Genomic DNA, 21,148 nt, shown 5'->3' on the forward strand with positions numbered 1-21,148 from the left:
ATGTTGTTAGTATTTCCCTACAATTACCAAAACTTTTACCTCAGGAAACACTCTTATTTTGCTTTGTCTCAACTAAGTATAAAGAATCCCCTCGGATCTTGAAGTCAGACTAGTGATTCCTTACTTTACCACAGACTTTTACCTCAGGAATCACTATGTGCTTTTTCCTTTCCTACCCATCTCTTAGAATTACCCAGTACATTTACCTCAGAGACTAGTCACTATCTAGCGTGGTCAGTCTCCAAATAATCTCCTACGAGATCCCCTTTACATTTACCTCAAAGATTATTCCCTTGACACAAACACCTAGATTTTAAACTGTAGGCTTTCTTTTCTTTCAGTTTAATCAACTATCAAGTATCTGGTATTTCACACTCAGACCCCTATAACTCAAGCACACCTTTAGCAACCAGATTTTTCAGATCCCTGCGCTGCCTACCAATTTATGTGATGCACACCCACAATCCTTTCCTATGATGGCAGGCACCAGGGAGTTCTTATCCCACCGCTGCCACAAAATTATGTGATGACCCACTCCAAACTCTTTGTGTTTAGTAGCATGTTGTGTTTTAAAACTCATGCCAAGTGGTTTTTTAAACAATAATAAAAGTTTATTAGAAAACAGAACTGTAAAATGTATGATGGATATGAAGTTGTTATTTTAGTCTTTCTTGGTCACTTAGTTCCAGATGTATCTTTGTATTCTTATTATTAACTCAGTCACCCAGGATACGAAATCCCTCAGGATATAACAGAACTGCAACTCAACCAGTCAACTCTTTACATTGTCAAAGTTACTGTTTTCAAGGACATTCACCCTGCCCTTTTCTCTTGTTTAGTTTCTCTAAGCTCTATCCTGCCACTCAGGCAAAATATAACCCGCAGGTTATTTAATAATAATAATAATAATAATAATAATAATAATAATAATAAGTTTTATTTATAGACCGCTATTCCGCAATGATCATAGCGGTGTACAATAAAAATTGCAATACAAAATTAGCCCCTACCCACCCCCTCACTCTCTCCAGGCTGGACGATGACAGTTGGCCGTGGAGGGAGGGCTCTGTCCCTTCAGGGCAGTCCTGATGGTGTTGGACCCTCCCTCTCACTCCCTCCAGGCTGGACGATGACAGTTGGCCGTGGAGGGAGGGCTCTGTCCCTTCAGGGCAGTCCCGATGGTGTTGGACCCACCCTCTCTATTTCTTTAAGATATCTCCCTAACTTGGAGTATCTGTCAGGTTGTAAGCCTCTCACATCCTCTGGAACTCATAAAACTGTGTCCACTCACTGGACTGAACAGAACCCTATGTTCTTAACTGCCACAACGGAACTGTCAATCTCTCCCTGCCAGCATCTCATTGGCTGAGGGCAGCTGGCTCGTGATTGGCTGCCACTGTTGCTAAGCTAATCCATCTTTTCTCCACAATGTTCAGCTGCAGGTTCTCCTCTCTGGCCTAGCAGTACCAGTGGCCAACATACAGGCCTGCATGTCTGCCTATCAGAGGTTCCTCTGGGACAAGATGTTCTCCTTTATTCCCAACTTCCCAAGAGACCACAGCTCTTCAGTTCACCAGGAAGCTCTGGTGCTATATACCCAACAGATACAGTTGGCCCACCACCCCGCAGAGAGCACATGGCCAGAGTAATGTCAGAGACACCACAGAAATTGAACAGGGTGAAGCAAGTGAACATCACTTTTGTTTGCTCTATCAACAAACAAGGAGATACATATGCTGGGAGAAGGGGCAGCATGTCCCATAGGGAATAATGGGGCACACACTGCCACGTGCACAAGCCCCATCCATTTAAATGGGGCTAGAGCATAGGCAGAATTTGCTTTACGCGGGGGAGTCCAGAACAGATCCCCGCATAAAGAAAGGGCTGACTGTATATTCATACTCAGATGATCCAAACAATTTAATGTACCTTTTCATGGGCTTCCTGCTGCTTGCAGATGCCATGGCAAAATTCAACAGGGACAGGTCCAATGCAGCCTTGATTGCACCAGTCTTGGTCTCTGGGACAATTTTGCTTCACCTTGCTCCTCTGCCTCTTCTGGGGCTGAGTCATGTCTCTTTCAAAAACAGCAGAGCAAGTGGCACACTCTCAGAGATATGGCCTCCTCCTCAACCTTGAGTAACTCAGGTTGTCAGCATGGAGGATAACTCCATGATATCACCTTCACTCACTGTGTTCTTGACAATATCTAGGAAGACCTTCATTATGTGATCTGCTGACATAAATTAAGCAAATTCTGCGCATTAGCATCAGAGAGATCAGAAGCATCCTCTCCCACAACGCTCCCAACTGTTCTCCACTTCAGAGAAAAGTTGTCCTCCAACCAGAATTATGTTGGCGTGAGAGAGGACCTGGACCAAGTTGGTTGGCTCTGTTCTGTAGCTCCACTGATGAAGCTGTTAAAGATTTTGCACAGTCACTGCTTCCCCAAGAGGCTCTTCTAGACCACTTGTTCAATGTAGCTAGGAATCCATTCCCCCCACCTCCACTCCAAAGAAATTGCTTTGGAAAAAGCTTTTCATCAGCACCAGTGGGAAGCAACACTTTTCAAGAGGAAGTCACTGATAGGGCTGCCAAATTTTAGAAAGAAAGAAAGAAAGAAAGAGGGGGGGGGTCCTGTACCTTGAATGGTTATGTAAAAGAGGGTATTTCGGCAAGTTTTGCTCTTCATGCAACCAGGTAACAAAATACCTGCTGAAATTCCCCCTTTGAAGCTAACTGAGTGAAAGAAGCTGTAACATAAGCTTGATCTACTTCCTCAGATGCATACAAGAAGTAGGTTAAGTCTATGAAAACTTATTCTACAACTTCTTTTGCTTAGTTAATTTGCCTACAGGTACAGGATTCCTCTCCAGTTTTTATGATGGCAATCCTTAACAGATGGAGGGGAGAAGAATTCCCCTCTATATGTTGTATCTTAATCAAATTGCTGCCCTCCTGTAAAGAGGACAGAATGAAATCCTTCATTGGCTTTAGTGAGAGACTTTTTCCCTTAGGTTTAATTGCTGGGCTCTCTCTGTGTGTATGTGTATGAATGAATAGATATGTGTAAGTTGGGGGAAATGCCTCTAACCAGGTTGTGGACCCATCCACTAATACAGTATATATGTGGCTCCAGAAATGTGTGCCATAAGGAAAGGTTTATGCATCCTTGGGAAATGCATGTTCCTTGAACTCCTCTTGCTGAGCTAGTGAAGGACTAAAGGTGATATTGGTAGGGCTGTATTGGAGGAAAAGTAGGAGGAAATAGTTGCTTAAAATATCCTTCCCGCTTTTCCCTATGAGTGCCTCCTGAACAGCTTCTACCATGGCTGGGCTTTCTTCCCATTCCAGAGCAGAGGGAGAAGAATCAAAGTTCCTGGGAGGCACTTACAGGAAAAACTGGTTCAGGAATAGTTACGTACTCACTCCTCTTTGTCAACTCTGTCCCCAAACATGGCTTACAAGGAAAATGGGCAAGGCAACCCAATATTTTCATTGGCAAGTGAAGGTTCCCATTGTAGATAATCTCCTGTTCCAAAACAACTAAAACCAGCTTCTCGTATTTAGTACAGGCTGGGCAAAGTACCCCCAACCTCTGGAGCCCCCTGAAAAGTGGAGAGACCCCACCACCACCAATACTTTGCTCCTGCCCTGGCTTAAAATCTTATCCTTGGATATGCCCCCCCCCCCCATCCACCTCACCTCAGTCTGTTACTTTTCAAACTCACACAGCTAATGGTTAAGATGAAGGGTGGTGGGTTGTCATTTAAGACAATGATGCAGAGAGATGGCTCAATATAGAATTGTGCTATAGCCAGTTAAGGGTTTGTGCTCTGCAAATAGTATTCTTCTAATAACTGATCATGTTATTGCCAACTGACATTGTAAAAATGTGTATTATAGCAGAACTTATTGTATGTCATAACAGTTTCTTCTTCCTGACACTGGCTCAACCTGTAACCAAAGGCAGTTTCAGGTGTTACAAACAAGTAACCTGTATTACCTCTCTGTAGTCAGCCTGTGACATACATTTATAACATCTCCATGAGTATCCTTACTTGAAAGCCCTCCATGATGTTCTTCTTTCAGAGAAGCAGCCATTGTTTCCCTGACTAGTTGTGGCAAGAAAAATGTTTCCTTAAAGCAATTCTAGGGCACTTTTATTCTGGGGGTTCAACCTTCACTCATGGGAAACCGTCTAGGAAGAGTATAGCACATGCCAGTGCTGTTATAGGAGCACTACTGAAATGCCCCATACAAATGGCCACCTAGTCGATTGTGCTTTTCCCTTTTTCTCATCCCAGTATTTCTCTCCTCCCCACCTACCTCCTCTTTTCAGACTAGTCCAGCCCACCCCAAGCCCCCCATGGAGCAGTTCAGCTTTAAAAAGAAAAAAGAAAAGAAAAGATTCCCATCAGCATTTTTTCTGCTGGACTTAATCCTGCTCCCCCATTGCCATCCCCCTTTTCTTTTGTGTCATGTGTTAATTAGATTAAAAGCCCAAAAGGGGGGGGGGGACTCATTGTTGTACTTTTACTTGTAAAAGTGATGGCACTATATAAGTACATAATAGTGATGATAATTAACAGTAAACTGCAAATCCCAGGATCCCATAGGCTGGAACTTTTATAGTGAAAGTAGAATCATAGCACTATAACTGTGTAGTGTAAAAGGGACCTAATTGAAAAGAAGCAAAAACAGGTAGCAGAACCCTTCTCTGGCAGTTGTGTGACTCCTTTTTATAAGCTACATCCTCAATTCTATTTATTTATTTTATGCACTTCTGTACTGCTGCTTAGCCAAAAAGCCTCCCAGATTTGGTTTATAAAGACGGTCCCTGCTCTCAACATGACAACCTGAATTTAAGACATGAATTTAAGACAAGGAGTAGGAATAGGGTTGCCATAAGTCAGGACCTCCAAACCGGGACAAATGTAGGACAACAGTTTCAGATGTAGGACACATTTTAAAAAAATGGAGGACACGCAAAAATTGATGCTTTTTTAGAAATGTTAATATAAATTCATGTTTCTTAGGCATGATCAAAATGGAGGACATTTGGGCATTATTCCTAGACAGATGGCAGAAATGGACTTTCCTTTCTGGCCAGCCCCCTCTCCCCATTTCAAACAGCACATTTGGGCATTGAACATGGCTTTATTTTAACATTGCCTCTTGCATATTTCAGAGGCTTATTCCATAACCAAACCCTTTGGGTTTAACACTGAACATGGGTTAACATGGCTATGCATATCAAACATGGTTAAACAAAAAGTGGATTTGCCCTCGGTTTCAGGTGTCTTGCACCAACTATACTTCTCAGAAGTGTGTACTTGGTCAAGGGACTTTGGTTTTTCTTCATTTTGACTTGTTTTGTCTGTATTCCACCCCACTAAATAAAGGAGACATGAAATGGAGTTAATGGGTACAAGTTGTTAAACAAAAAAGTCTTGTGAGACTCTGTAGGCAAGAGGTGCACCATGTTAAGAACTGCATTAGGCACACTTAGGCTGCTGCCACACTGCAGAATTAAAGCAGTTTGACACTGCTTTCACTCTCATCACTCCATCCTATGGAACCCTGGGATTTGTAGTTTGTTGTGCTGCCAGGGCTGGGCTTTGAAATCTCAGGCATAAGAAAAGCAAAAGGCTTGGGCTGCATCTACACTGGAGAAATAATCTGGTTTGAGATCACTTTAACTGCCTTGTCTGAATGCTGTGGCATTCTGGGAATGGTGGTTTGTTCCAGCACCACAGCAAAATGGCAGTTAAACCCCCTGTAAAGCTCTCTGACCAAGGTGACCAATGCCCTCTCCTCAAAATGTAGGGCCCTCAAGCAAAAAATGTAGGACATGACCAAAAATAAAAGCTACAAACACCCATGTAATTATAAATCCATGCTTCTTAGCCATGATCCAAATGGAGGACATGTCCTGGAAAAGGAGGAGGATGCCTGGTCACCTTGTCTCTGGTCCAAAATACACTGCAGAAATAAAACATAGCTGCACTGAAATGCCCAGAGTTCCTCACCAAAGCTGCATCCACACTGAGGAAATAATCCAGTTTGAGAGTGACTTAACTGTCCTGGGTTAGTGCTGGGGAATGCTGGGAATTGTAGTACACTGTGGCCCCAGAGCTATCTCTGACAGGGAGTCCCATAACCCTCCAAACGTAGTTGAACTGCAGTGCCCAGAATTCCTCCCCAGGTGCATCCACACTGAGGAGATGCTCCAGTTTGAGACTGCTCAGTGCTGGGGAATCCTGGGAATTGTAGTCTGTTGTGGCCTCAAAGCCATCACTGACAGAGAAGTCTCAATGTCTCCCAAACATTAGCATTCCCAGGATTCCTTACCATTGAGTTAAAGCAGTCTCAAAGTGGGTTATTATTCCTGCAGTGTGTGTGAGAGATATAAAAGCTAGGGACTGGATCTCTGTGTCCAAAACACACTGCTTTGACTGCCAGGGCTCAGTGCTATGGAATCCTGGGAACTGTAGTTTATTGTGGCACCAGAGCTCTCTGACAGAGAAGGCCAAATGCCTCACAGACACCAGAATTCGAGAGCATTGAGCTTTGGCAGTTAAAGGGGTCTCAAAGTGCAGGGGGGAGGGGAGAGAGAAAAGCCAGGGAGAGTGAATGGGAAGCTCACCTCGGCTGTGGCTGCTCTGAAAGGAAGAGGAGGAGGGAGGGAGGGATGGACCCAAGGGAAGTGGCCAGGACCATCCGGAGGAGCCCCTGCTTTTCCTGATCATCGCAGCCTCCTCCCTTCCACCAGCAAGAGGCTCTATTCCCAAGCGATGCCTCCTCCTCCTCCTCCTCACCTCCTGGCCCTGAAGGCTCTTCCTGAGTCTGGCAGCAACCTCCTCAAACCGGGAAAAAGCTGAGTCAAGGAGGAAACCGTGCAGGGACGCCCCCTAGTGGTGAAAAACCGGGAATGTCCCGCTGGCAGGAGGGATATGGCAAGCCTAAGTAGGAAGCAGGGAGGAAAAAGGCAAGTTTGGGTTACAGTTTTTATAATAACCAGTTGGTTTAACCTGATGAAATGGCTGCTGACAGGTGACAATTGTGGGAGAACTGATGGCAGCTGGTGTCACAGCAGAGGCAAAGGAATAGCCCTAGTTGTCCTACTCGCTTATTATTGTCAAGTTCCTGTGGTGGGAAGGCCCTGTGGCAGTCTTCCCAACTAACTGTTATTTGGAGAAGGTAAAAAATAGCCAGAGAAATTCCTGTTGCTTCTTGCCTTCTCCATATGGTCAGTGAGAGAAATGAGAGAAATTTCTGCCATTTCCCGGTAAACTTCTACAGCTGGCAGAAGGTGGAAGTGTCTAGTGGGAACAAGTAGTGGTTGGCTAATTTAAAAAACACTAATATTTGTGGACTGCTGCCTTATATTCTCCATTATATGGATGTGAGAGCTGAACAGTTAAGAAAATGGACAAAAAGAGAATAAATTCATTTGAGATGTGGTGCTGGAGAAGCGTGCTGAGCAAAAAGAACAAAGAAATGGGTCCTAGAACTACTACTACTACTACTACTAATAATAATTTTTATTTCCCCTCCTCTCCGTGCAGATCAAGGTGGAGTTACAACCCAATAAAAACATACAATACAATTGATAAAATCCAATACAGTACATCATCTCAATAACAAAAATCATATAAAAACTAATTTGTTATAGTACAGCAGTTTATAGCAGTAGAATTGCACACAATCATCATTAAGGGTTGAAGGATGGATCCTAATCAGGGTCGGATGGATAGGCCCGCTGGAAGAACTGCTCAGGCCTGAAGTCTCCCTGGAAGCCAAGATGATCAAATTGAGGCTGCCATACTTTGGCCACATCATGAGAAGGCATAAATCATTAGAAAAGACAGTAATATTAGGAAAGGTGGAGGGAAGTAGTAAGAAAGGAAGACCACATGCTAGATGGATGGACTCAATTAAGGAGGTCACAGATATGAATCTGCAAGAACTTAGAAGAGTAGTGGAGGACAGGGAGTCTTGGTTGTCTCATCCACAGGGTCACCATGAGTTGAGATTGACTCTAGGGTGGTTAACAACAACAAATCTCACTGAGTAAAGAAGGTTCATAGAATCATAGAATCGTAGAGCCATCCAGTCCAACCCCCTGCCATGCAGGAAATCCAAATCAAAGCATCCCCAACAGATGGCCATCCAGCCTCTGCTTAAAGACCTCCAAGGAAGGAGACTCCACTACACTCCGAGGGAGTTTTTTCCACTGTCGAACAGCCCTTACTGTCAGGAAGTTCCTCCATATTCTTTCCCTCTTTGTCTTTAAGACCACAGAAAGACAAGAGACTTAGAGTCCCTGTAACATAATGTCCTGAGTAATGCACTAATGTGATTGTGCAGTTCTGGTGTTTAATTGTTAAGTCCTTGTCATGTAAAATAGCCTTGAGTATTGCTTGCCCCTTCCAAGCCCCAAAGAGTGTGTTGTTTTCCCATAGTCAGAGAGGTACCATAGTTTACATCTGCAGCATAAAAACATGACTCACATGCCAGAGTATGTATGCTTTTCCTCTTTAACTATTATATGGGCACATCAGTGCTGATAGCATTGCTTGAAGCAAACAGAGAGGGTTTGTTCTGCTTTGTGATGTGGAAAGCAGAGCTTGCATTAACATTTGCCCTCTAACTAAAATTAGGGAACTTCCGTCCTGACTCTTCAAGACAGGGTTTCAGTTACAGCTTACATGAATACCCTTGCGAACTGGTAAAGATTCATCTGGGCTTTTAAGGCAACAACCTGGTGGGCTAGAAGCTTATTGAATCTCTGCTAAAAATCATTGGAGCTGTGCTAGCTCATGGACTCTTGCTAATGACAATTCGGTCTGAAGGGGTTTAGGTTCTTACATTAAAACACTCCCAAGAGCTGCAGCCAGAAAAATGTCAATGGAATCTTAAATATATTTTAAGACATCCCATATACTATTCACAGTGTTAACAAAGATCTGAATCTTTTCAGTTAATATTGCTGGGGTGGAACACTTTTAGCTTCATCTTTTTTTTCTTTTGAGGTTTTTTTAATTTTTTAAACAAATGCTATTGTCCTTATAGCAGCCTAAATACCCTAAAGACACCAGATACTGTCTGCTCTTGAAAGCCAAGCAAGGTCAGCTTTGGTTAGTACTTGGATGAGAGGCCATCAATGAATACCAGGTGCTATTGGCTACAGTTCAAAGGAAAGAAGTGGCAGAATCACCTCTGCATATTCCCTGCCTAAGAAAATCCTGTAAAATTAATGTGGTCACCATAAGTCAACAGGTGAGGGTGCACCCCCCACACACACACACACACACTGTTTAGCAAATACTGTTGTCCGTTTTCCTGCCTCTGAAAAAGAAGGGATTAATACAGTTCTGTACATTCTGAAAATTGTTGGCAATGTAATTATTTATTTTGTGGTGCATGGCCTTAATTGTACATTTCCATCATCATTACCTCCAACAATACCTCTTTCTATCAAGCCTTGACAATGTTTCTAGTATATTCTGTGTGCCAGATGAAACTCCTTAGAAGAGAAGAGAAGATGCACTGAACTCATGTGTGAAATACACCTCAATTCATTTTTAGTGGGAGTAATAGAGGTATAGGTATAGAAGAGGATCTATGAAGTTCATGTCTGATCCGATGATGATGATGATGATGATGATGATGATGATGATGATGATGATGATGATGATGATGATAGGATTTATTTATATGCCACCCAATCACTGGGAATCCAGGCGGCTTACAACAGAGGGGATAATAGACGGTTCCCTGCCCTCAGGCTTACACAAAAGGAGAAGGGAATGGAAAAGAGATAAAGGTTGACCTGAATGGGCAGCCTACCTTCTGCACTGCAGTTGTTTTTAATAGAGTAGTAATCGCCTCCATTTAGCCTTCTCTATATCTCACTTTCAACCCCAGCTCTTATTGGGAATTATTTGCATTATTTTTATATAATATGTGGTCTAAAAGTATGTTTCCTGAATTCTAAAATGGGATGTGACAGGCATGGAAGGAATTGAGGGTCATTGGCATGTCTTCCTATTGCTTAACTATTCCTAGGCTTATGTCTGTCACTTCATAAATATTTAACCCCCACCATACCCCCGAAAGCATTCAGCCTTTGGGTGTAATAAAGTTGGACCATATTACTATGGAATGTGAGCTAAATGCAGCTGGAGGTGGGGGGGTCTGTAGTGAAAAATATTCTCTTCCCCCAAGTAATGCCTTCCTTTCTCTTCTCAGGTCAAACGGGTCGGTATGTTCTCATCCAAAGGCTACGGGAGAAAGAGAGGCAGCTTCTTCCCCATGAATGTCCTGTAGAGTCTCTGGCCAAGTGTGGACAATATGCTAACGACGTACAGTTTATATTGCAGCGCACAGGCCCCAGCCTCGCAGAGAGGCCTTCTTCAGACAATGCCCCCCAGGTACCTGAGAGGACGTTTGTCAGAGCCAGCCTGCCCATCAAACCTCGGCCAGTCAGCACAGAAGTGCCCAGGCCCAGGCCCCCTAAAAAATCCTTAACTTTCAACTTGGGTTCTGTGTCTTCTAGTGAGGTGCTTGCCAAAAGCAAGCTGAGGCAGCACAAGAAGGACGCTGCTCTGGGCTTGAAGGATGGTGCCAGTGGGGGGCTCCTGTCCAAGGAGGAGCTGTTCAGGACTGTTCTGCACCAACAGGAGCACCTCTACTCCCTGGAGAGACAGGGGGATGCTTTGGAATTGGATATCAGGCACTGGGAATCCAGTAGGGGCACCCCCCCGGAGGAAGAGCTTCTACATCTGGAGCAGGTAATCCGGCAAAATGAGAGTGAGCTGAGCGAGGAAGAGTTTTGGCAAAGCGAACTGCACTCTGAGAAAGTGTGTGAAAGGGAGTACCAGGAGAAGGTTCATAGTCTGCGGGCCACCATGGAGGAGTACACACAAAAAATCCATGAGCTTATGGTGAAAACAGAGGCCTTGGAGAAGGAAATCCAGTGGGAAATTGCAGAGAGGGCCAAGAGAGGGAAGGAAGCTCCTACCCTGAGCTCTGCTGAGCTGGAAGAAATGGCAGCTAAAATGAAGAAGGAACTGGACGCCAAAGCCAAACAAAGTGTCCAGCTGGAGAAAAGCCTGGAGATGGTGGGAATGGCCTTGGAAGAGGCAGAACACAGCCTTCAGGTAGGTGTCCAGTAATAACACATCTTTCTGAAGGATTCATAGACAGACAGTTTCAGCCTGTGCTTTTAAATCTTATAGAATGCAATTGAACTTAATAATTCCCTCCCATTCCTGTGTTGAGAAGGTGTTGCAGTTGTGTTTGTGGTGGTGGTGGTTGTTTCTACCCTTCCTTTCCCCCGGTTTAGGACTGAAAGCAGCTAACAACAGATTTAAAATCACATAATTAAAAATCCAGAAAATGCAAAAGTTATACATAGATTAAAAATCAGAAATTGAAACCCATTAAAACATAACCATTGAAGAAACACAGACACGGATACAACAAATTAAAAATTCCAGCAGATTGTTTAGGTGGCATGGACCTTATACAATCAATCATCAAATGTCAGAACAGCAAAGTCTTTGTGAAGAGAAAGTAGGGAGGATGTCTTCCTAACTTTGCTGGGAAGGGAGTTCTGGAGCCTGGGGGCAGCTACTTGTAAGGCCTTCTCCTGTGTTCTCATCAGATGTACCGGTAAAGGAGGTGGGACATAGAGAAAGGCCTCCCTAGCAGATATCTAAGCATAGGCAGGTCCATAAGGAAGAATTCAGTCCTTCAAATAACCTGGACTGTATAGAGCTTTATAGGTCAATACCAGTACTGGAAATGGACTAGCAACCAGTGGAGCTGTTGAGTTATGTGCTTCCTTTAGCCAACCCCATTTAGCAATCTGGCAGCAGCTTTATGGACCAGTTGAAATGTACATGTCTTTGTTTTGCAGTCTAAGGTGCAAAACACACTGCAGAAATAATCTAGTTTGAGGCTGCTTTAATTGCCTTGGCTCAATGCTATGGAATTCTGGGAACTGTACTTTTGTGAGACATTTAGCCTTCTCTGTCAGATTCCCAGGATTCCCTAGCACTGAGCCAGGGCAGTTAAATCAGTCTCAAACTGGATTATTTCTGCAGTGTGTTTTGAACCTTGAAGTGAATACACAGGCATATAACTGAAAGGACAATTTTAAAAGCTTTATCTTTTAGTCTGAATGCTAAACAGTCCATTCCAAAGAGATGAAATACTGCTGCTGGAAGGATGGCTTTACTGAATTAGAATATAAAGCATTGTGATCTCTTTGGCAGCCTGAAACGTTTGGAAATCCTCCTTTTCCTGACAGATAGCAGTAAATTAGTTGAGTCCTAGGAGCTATTGGATTATAAACTGGGAAAACCACAGCAGAATTTGTAGCTGTTGCAATAGACAGATGGAGCTGATCCTGCAATAATGCTGAATGGTCTGGGACTAGGCCAGCATGACACATTCTTGGCACCAGGCTCCTGGTTGTTTTCTGTTCCGCTTCATTGAAGAGTCTTCCCATGAAGATTATGATGTGCTTTTGCTGGTATGGAGCCCCAGTGCCAGGCATCTTCTAGGATCATGATCCTACACAAAAGACTTAAAAGCTCTTTTCTGCCAGATAGGAAAAAAATGGATTAGTAATCATAGTGTTAGCTTTGTGCCATAAGATTTATGTGGAAGGATGAAATCGAATTATCACCCTTATCAGGAATGGCATTGTAATGCGGTGCTGGTTTACATAAGCAAAAGAAAATGTGTGAGTATATTGAATATGCAAACTTGTAGTACACATGCAGTGTAAGACTGGGACCAACGTAAGATAAAAAAGAACATTGCTTTGGAGCAATATAAATATCAAATAATAACATAAAAGCCAGCGTCAAAATGTACCTACCTGCTGCTATTACAGTGGAAGAATCACTCCTAAAATGTGTGATGGGCTCACTGAGTAATTGCTGAAATAAAAACTAGTTTTCAATGAAGCTAAAGTTGCTCCCCAGAGCAGAGGCTGCATGTTATAGCTTTGTATGATTCCCTTTTCTGGTTTTGCCTGCTTCTAATAGAAGTTTGTGGGAGGTGGGTGAGTCTGCTGAATTACTGCACTGGGCATGTTTTGTCCAGTACAGTTACATCCACTACACAGCAGCACAGTCTAAATTTCCTATCCTCAGAGTAAGTTGGCCCTTTAATACTGAGTCAGAAACACAGGGGTCAGGGCTGTGTTTTGAGGGAGACAACAGTTGTCACTTTAAAAACATCATTTTGGGGGGATAGAAAAGTGAGCTTCCCATTTTAATTCAGAGTAACAACTACTATCCCCCTCAAAACAGTCCTGACCCCTGTGTAAAAAATCTGAGGGCCAATATGATGTGATGGTTTGAACATTGGACTGCAACTCTGGAGACTAAGTTCAAATTTCTGCTTGGCCAAGGAAACCCATTGGATGACTGGACATGTCACACTTTCAGTCTCAGAGGAAGGCAAGGGCAAACCCCCTCAGAACAAATTCTGCCAAGAAAACACTGTGATAGGTTTGCCTTAGGGTAGCCATATTTTAGAAATTACTTGAAGTCACACACAAACAAATAGGAAATCTGGCTGGAATGTATGTTTGACGCTCTAGCTGCATTTTGCTTCAGTTTGCCTGGATGTGCCTATGTGTCTTCCAAGGCACTGGTTGATACTGCCTCCCCTATCATTATGCTTTGCTTTAAGTAGATAAAATATTTCCCCTTCTTTTCTTACTACTTTTATCTATATACTAGGCACGGGTGCCCTCTTATGGCTTAGGAAAAAACCACTGTGCACACATTTTGCCTCTTCTCCATTTTTTGTTAGAATGACGTGATGGGGTGTGTGTGTGTGTGTGTGTGTGTGTGTACGTACATGTGTGCCTTCAAATCACCTATCAAGTTGTGGCAACCCCATGAATTTCATAGGCTTTCCCAATATAAATGCACACATACTAGACTTTGGGCTGCTAGCAGGTAACTTACTTCAAGATAAAAGAAGGTGGGGACAATTTGCCTCTTAGCTTTTGGAATGTGTAAGGATTGACTACATGGGTGTCATGATATCTGTGCCTTTAACACTCTTCTTACACATAGTTTCTGTAAGATTTCTATTCATAGTTGAGCAGTGAACTTTGACAAGAGGTTGGGGTGGGATCAAAAGCCTTGCTTCTGCAGTTTATTATCACAAATGCAGATAGCTTTGGCATTCACTCTGCCTGTTCCTTCTCTGTCTTGCAGGCTCAGAACCAAGAGCTGGAGGAGCTAAATAAGGAGCTGAGGCAGTGTAACTTGCAGCAGTTTATCCAGCAGACAGGAGCCATGGTGACTGCTCCACAGGCCAGATCAGAGGCAGAACCCCAGCTGGATGAAACTAACCATGAGCTGCCAGCTCATCAGAGAAATGGAGGTTGGAACACAACTCAAGCAAATGGGCAAAAGAGGGCAGGGGAGACAGGAGAACTCTAAAGCCATTTGTCTTATGGTGTTGTAATTCTTACATTTAAGCTGATAGACCATTTTCTGTCCATGAGCTGCAATACCACTTTTGATAGCTCTAAATTAGGAGTTCATGGTGGTCAGCTAATTGACTGACCGTGGCTTTCTTTAAAGATCCATTGATAATATCTGGCAGAAATAGCAAGCAGCCAGTAGTAGAAACTTTCTCATAAATCTATATTGCTTCATGTGAAAGAAGAGTTAACTGGGCATCTGTTTAGATTTTGCTATGTGGGTTTAGAGTCAGAACACTATTGGATGTTTCTGCTAAGACATTTATGTCTAAAAAATGAAATGTAGAAAAAAAATGAAGTTTCTGAGTTGGCAGTTGAGCATGATTAAGCAAACGGTTCATTTCCAATTCTTGCTTTATATGCCTCTTTCTCCATGTTAAAACACGTGTTTCCCATGTGTGTTGTTTTGCACTACTGGCAATTAGCACTGTAAATATTTAAAAGTACCTGTATAGGGTTTGAAGTTCCCTTCTGTTCTGTAGGATAGTGTTGATGCTGAAAATGCAGGCTGATTTCTAGTGGACTGAATTGTCACTGCTTCTCTTTTGCAGATTTCTCCGATTCACCTCCCCGAGCCACAGCCAAGCACTTCCTTGGCCATCCACGGAACCTCCAGAACCCCCTGGTGTCCAGCTTGAACCCTGAGGGTGTGTATGTTTGAACTGGCCTAAGTCCCTCGTGTGCTTAATGCCTGGTCTTGCCAAGAAGTCCTGCAACTGTTCTAACCTTGCTCTGCTGGGGACAACTTTCATCTGCAGGGAGTTTGCAAACTCTTCAGCTTCCCAGTTTTTCTCTCTTTCTTTCTCTCCTCCTTTAGAACAGTAGCAGTTTGGTTCTTTTTTGAGGCTTATACCAAAATTGTTAGGACCTGCAGTAACTAAAGATAAGGGGAAAGAGGCTAAGAACAAGAGCAGACAGAATCATTGGACATTGCTTCAGGGACTTGAAGTGACAGGCCCAGGGCCAAGTGTGGGTATAGTCCATTAGTTGCATGCTGTGTGGAGAATGGGATGTTGACAAATACTTGCCAGTTAACATTGTGGCTGTTTGCAGAATGGCATCTTGTTGGAGAACAGTTGCTTTAGCTTCCCAGTATTGCTTATTAGGTTGAGGTTACTTGTACATTCAAGCATAGTTTAAAACTTACTGAAAGGTTATTGCCATGCTCTTGAAATTAGTTTGTCCTTCATCTATGCTTCTTCAATCAAATTCCACACTTGGGCTTGGATGCTAACAGAGTTGATGGTGATAGGTTTTTTACCTTTCCTGTTTTATAGTCTGGATAAACAATGCATGCTTCATTATCTTGAATGAATTAATTGCAGTTTTTTCTCCCTGTATCATTAATTGTTTCATCTTGGGGGAGGAAAGGTTGTTCTGGTCACATGAGAATATGAAATGCCATACTTTAGAGCACACCCAAGTTGATATGTACAGTTTTAAGATTCAGTTTTGAACTTCTCAGTCTTTTAGACAAATAAAATTAGGTGCTGTGTAGGAAATGAAAGGGAGACTTTTTACATTGCACTCGTAGGTCCAGTGTCCGTAGGAAACATTTAGATCAGCTCAGGAACAATCTCTTCTTTAATTTAAAGTTTTTGTTCAACAGAAAATTTGTATCAATTTTTACTTCTCAGTTCAAAGCCATTAGAGTGGATAAGAATTCCACTTGCTTGCCTGGAAATGGTGGAATAGTTTGGCTGAGATCTCTGCTTGGCTTAAAGTTTTGTATTGTAATTCATGTATACAAAGACAGTCCCCTTGAGTGTCAGCCAGAAAGCTCGGTCAGTCAGAGGAGACTCGTGTGCTTTTCTGCCCCAGATGAAACCACACAAGAATCAATGTTTGTGTTGTTTTCACAGATCAGGTTTTTAAACCCTTTGTAGTGGAGCTGTTGAAGGAATCACATGGCATTAGTTCCACTGGTCTGCAAGTCCATGGAATGTTCTGCTGGTCTCTTTATATTCCACCAGGAGCTTCATGGTTATTCTCCTTGGTTGTGTCCATAGAAAGGATGGGAAAAAGCCAAATCCTCAAGATATCTTGGAGGTATTCTGGGTGATATCTTTTGAGCATCAGATCTTTAGCACTTCAGTCACTGGCCCCAGAGTAAGTGTGTGTAGTGACCCAGCATAGTGCAGTGGATTGAGCACTGGAATACAACTCTGGAGAGTGAGAGATTCCTCACTTGGCCATTGAAACCCACTGAGTGACCTTGGGCAAATCACACTCAGCCCCAGAAAACCCCATGATAGGTTCACCTTAGGGTTGCCATAAGTCAGAAATGACTTGAAGGCACACAACAAGAACAACATGAACAACATGCATCTGATGATTATTTTTCATGGATTTGGAGTCTAGTCTCATTACTAGGAGACCTTCAGCTTATTGTTGTTATAACACCTGTGTAATTATTTCATCTTGCTCCATCTGTTTGTGGCTCTATTTTATTAAACTAAATAAGTCTGCCCAAATTGTTTTTCTCTGGCTATGGTTGTGTGTTCAACTTTGAGGATGCTTTCTGAGAACATTCGCCTGATACTCCTCTTCAAACATGGGAGCATTTGAGAAATAAAACATGGTCTTGCTTTGGACTAGATTACTATGCTTGTGGTTGATATTGTGTGATTTTCTACATTGTGATGCTGCATCTAGGATAATCCTTTCTGCATTCTTCTGTCACATACTTAACATTCATTTCAAAGTTTGCACTCATTTCAGGTAGATCCAGCCATTGTAAACACTGTGTCAGTGTTTTTGTTTAAAGTGCAATTGCATGGAATAGGTTCTTTCCCCTCCACTTTCTGTCATCTTCTCATTTACCAAACAGTAAGCAATCATAATGGGATCACTTCGTTTATTTTTGTGTGTCTTGCAGTCATATCAACAAAGCAGAGCATCTGGAGGTAAAAAGGCCAGCCAAGAAGGACTGATTGCCTTGCGAATATAACTGTATAGAAAAAAACTGTTTCATGTATGTATTTGACTTCTTTTTATGATGATCGGATGGGTGTAGATGGTTGTGCAAAAATATTTTGCAGACTTTTTTTTAAAAAGAGAAAAGGAATTTGATCCATTTGGAGGAAATAAACTTGATGTGTTTTTAAAAATCCCTTTTGTGATCATTTAAAATGAAGATGCTGTTTGTGGCTTCTCTGAAAATGTATATAGCCTTTCTTATTTTAAAACTTGATCACATATAACAGTGCTTAGGATTAAATAACAGCTGTCCTGGAGGAGTGTGAAGCCTGCTGGGGATGAACTATCCAAATCATACAGTAGCAAGTCCTCTACATCCATTCTGAAGTTTATACTACAAGATAACTGCCGAACAACAAAAGGCCAGAACTCTTTACTGTACTGTATCAAAGCGCTGGAGTGCTCCTTCATGCATGCATGTGTACATTGTTGAACAGCATTTATTTTTATCATGTATGTTTTATATTTTCTGGAAATACAGAACTCTTTTTAATTGGAATGGGAGAAGTAAACTCCATTTCTTGTGAATCTATAAACACAAAAGACAAGTCATTTTAGGATAGAGTATTTATGGCCATCATGTTGTTATTGAGACTGAATGCATTTCAGGAAAGACCTTTCAGATCTGGTAGAATGGGATTTAGGTGCTAGCACTATCTTGCCATTTGTGGCTCATGCCAAGTGTTACATTATCAGATTTTGCTTACAGAGAATTAAATTTCATCAGTTGCATCTATAGATAGGTGCATATTTATTGTCTTTAAAGTCTTGTGATGGAATACATTTGAGGTATGAATTCTATGCTCCCCCCTAGCCCAAGCTGTATAAAAGTAGAATTTCCTCTGTAAGTGAATCACTGGTGACTTTTGACAGCCTTGAACTTTGTGCTGCATGAAGGAAGTCCTCCATGCAATCTCTGGCTGCTGGTTTGTGTATTTTGATCTTCCTGTCTTGCAGAGTAGCTTCTACAAGGCTTCTTTTTCATATTGAACAAAAAGGCCACCCAGTGAAGCACTAGTAGTGCAGTGCAATACTGGCTGTATATTGGCTGTATATAATTTGTTGTATTTTGATAGCAGTTTAGATGCCATTAGAAGGGTATGTATCTGCACATTCAAGGTTTAGTAAAGGGAATGGTTTAAAATGTTAAGATACCCTTGATGTCACCATCCTTCTATTTGGCCCTTTCTAATGTCCTACACTGGGCTGGAGGTTTCTTGGACCTACTTTTCAGTGCCCCTTATCAGCTAGGTCTGATGACCTGTTCAGAGATTTGAATGGGAAGCAGTGGACAGAAAGCTGCAATAGAAAGAATGGATGTCTTTCTCCCTTTCCATTCATAACAGCCATTTCACTTTAGAATTCATTATACAGTTGGCCCTCCGTTTTTGCAGTGGATCTGTTCTGAACCCTTCGTGAAAACAGAGGCTTGTGTATATTCAAGCCACATAAGCTTGAATGGGATTGCCCCCGTGTGCATGGCCGAGGGAGCCTGTGCCATTGAAGACAACAGAGGTCGCCCCTCCACGAATATTCAAGGGTGTGGATTAGTTAGGGGCGACTATACAGTGTTCATTCATCCTGCTGCTGAGCATGTTGCAAGGAAAGGAGAAAATAGAGCAAAAGAGGGAATTTCCCCAAAAGAGGAAAAGTTTGATCCATCTTCATCTTCAGGACTTTTAGTCAGTAATGTTGCTATTGTGTCCTGATTAGACCTTAGAACAGACTGTGAAACTGAGTGTCCTAATTTAATATAAACATCAATACGGCCTGCAGTATGTTCCTGCAGTTTAACTATTGTCTTACCTAGCTAAGTTATTTTTAGAAAACTCAAAATGAGCCAGATTACTTTCAAGGCATGTCTTCCGGTGCCTTTAGGATATTTCATTCACAGGGGTGATCATTGTACTTTTGTACTGATGCTAGTTGTTCAACAGGCTAAGAAAAAACAGCTGATAGCAGGACTTCTCTTTTGAAATCCCTGGATCCCACACTTAGGATGAGTCTGATTGTAGTCCAGCAGGATGTGAAGTTGTATGGAAAGAAAATACTTTGTTTATTATACAGTATGCAAAGCAAGAGCCAAGTAGTTCCAGTTACTAAGAAGCACAGAAGTACCAAGAATTTAAGCTGCTCTTTTTCAGTCAGGCTGGCAATTCTGTCTCCTACTTCAGACATGCAGTCATTCCACCTTTTTCAACAGATGCTGCACGTCTCACAAAAGTTTATGCACAAGTTCAAAATTATGAATTAAAAATTGTGATATTTTCCCTAAACCAAGTGGGTGTATCTTTTAGCAAAACAGGGGACCCAGCATTGGTAAAAACTAGTTGAAAATCTTTCCAATGTGTTTTGCTGTCCTTGCTCATGTGTGAAAAGTATTGGGAGGAAGCATTGTGTTTTTTTGTCCTTAACATTTTAAAAGACACAAGTTGTTCATTTTACCAGGTCTGAACGAACCCCTTACATGATCCATTACATGGAACTGGTTTCTGATGTACTTAACTCAGTTGTTTTTACCGCAGCCTTAACTTACAACCTCAACTTGTTTCCAAATATAAAGCAGCAGATTCCACATTTCTTGCGACAGCCACAAAAAGAACATCCTAGACCCGAAGTAGGAGTCATAATTACCCTCCTCTGTCACATTTGTCTACAATTTTTTAAAAAATTGCCAAAATTACTGCTCTGAAAGCCTCCTGGAGTGGTGATTCTCTGCTAGAGCAAGTTGAAGCTCTGGCTTTAGTGGAGGGCATTTTTAATCAATGGAAATACATTTTGGGAGGTGGTATCATCCACAGAAGGTCACAGAGGCAAAATAGTTTGCTGGATCTCTGGAGTTTGCCAGCTCCTGTTCTAGGACTCATGCCAGGAAGGGATGGGATGGGATGGGAACACAAAATTAGGTAGAATCTCTATCATTTTTCTAAGCTTGATTCTTTTTAAACTATGCCGATTTGATTTATAATAGGTGAGGATAAAAGAAACACCATTTTCAAACTGTGTGGTGGGAGCAGCTTTTTTTAAAAATAGGTGAATTTTAGTAGAGTAAGGTAAGAAGAAATGATACAATATTTACTAATAGGATTTCCCCCCTGACATCCCCCCCCCCCCCCCGTATTTATGTTGCTCAAAGCTGATGTATGTTCTCATTGTGAAATCTAGGGAAGCAAATCCAGGTATGGGAGGATTGAATGAATGGTTGGTTGGGAGACCATAAATAGCTCTGGAAGCCCTGGTCTCTTTCTCTCTTTTTTAAAAAAATGTTCTTTTGTATATCATGTATATGAAATGTGATTTCTTTGTTCTCCAGCTAGGGAAAAAAATAATGTCTGAATGTATATATAACATGCAATTTGTGGTTTCAAATTATAATAAAACTCCTAAAAATAATTTGCATAAAGGTGGGTCTTTTCATTTGTTACCAAACTTACTGAAGTGGAGGAACAACGCTGCCATCCTCTGGTGTTTGCTCTCAGTGCAGCATTTTCTTCATTTATGTCTGCTGCTATAGGCTCTTTCTTCTTGGAGTTATTATCCACTGAAAAGTACCTTGTTCCTGGGATAGTTTTTCTATGACTCAGATTTACAAACAACCCATCCATATGTTACAGCTTCAAACTGGGACTATATATGAAGGTT

At 42.1% G+C, this 21,148-nt stretch overlaps 1 protein-coding gene across 4 annotated transcripts in view; it reads left to right on the forward strand.

The window, feature by feature from the left end:
- RASSF7 (Ras association domain family member 7) overlaps positions 1–20,899 on the forward strand; it is an 83,462-nt gene extending 62,563 nt beyond the window's left edge. For 2 of the 4 annotated variants that reach the window (XM_042471043.1, XM_042471051.1), the window contains exons 3-6: positions 10,258–11,168; positions 14,256–14,424; positions 15,079–15,174; positions 17,406–20,899. In XM_042471043.1, coding sequence (XP_042326977.1) covers positions 10,258–11,168; positions 14,256–14,424; positions 15,079–15,174; positions 17,406–17,437 — 1,208 coding nt within the window. In that variant the 3' untranslated portion in view covers positions 17,438–20,899. Of the gene's footprint in view, positions 1–10,257; positions 11,169–14,255; positions 14,425–15,078 lie in introns of all 4 variants that reach the window. The other 2 variants (XM_042471069.1, XM_042471060.1) reach the window with 2 other exon arrangements.
- The last annotated feature ends 249 nt before the right edge of the window (positions 20,900–21,148 follow it).

The sequence above is a fragment of the Sceloporus undulatus genome, chromosome 1 (genome assembly GCF_019175285.1).
Source record: "Sceloporus undulatus isolate JIND9_A2432 ecotype Alabama chromosome 1, SceUnd_v1.1, whole genome shotgun sequence".
Taxonomy (NCBI): domain Eukaryota; kingdom Metazoa; phylum Chordata; class Lepidosauria; order Squamata; family Phrynosomatidae; genus Sceloporus; species Sceloporus undulatus.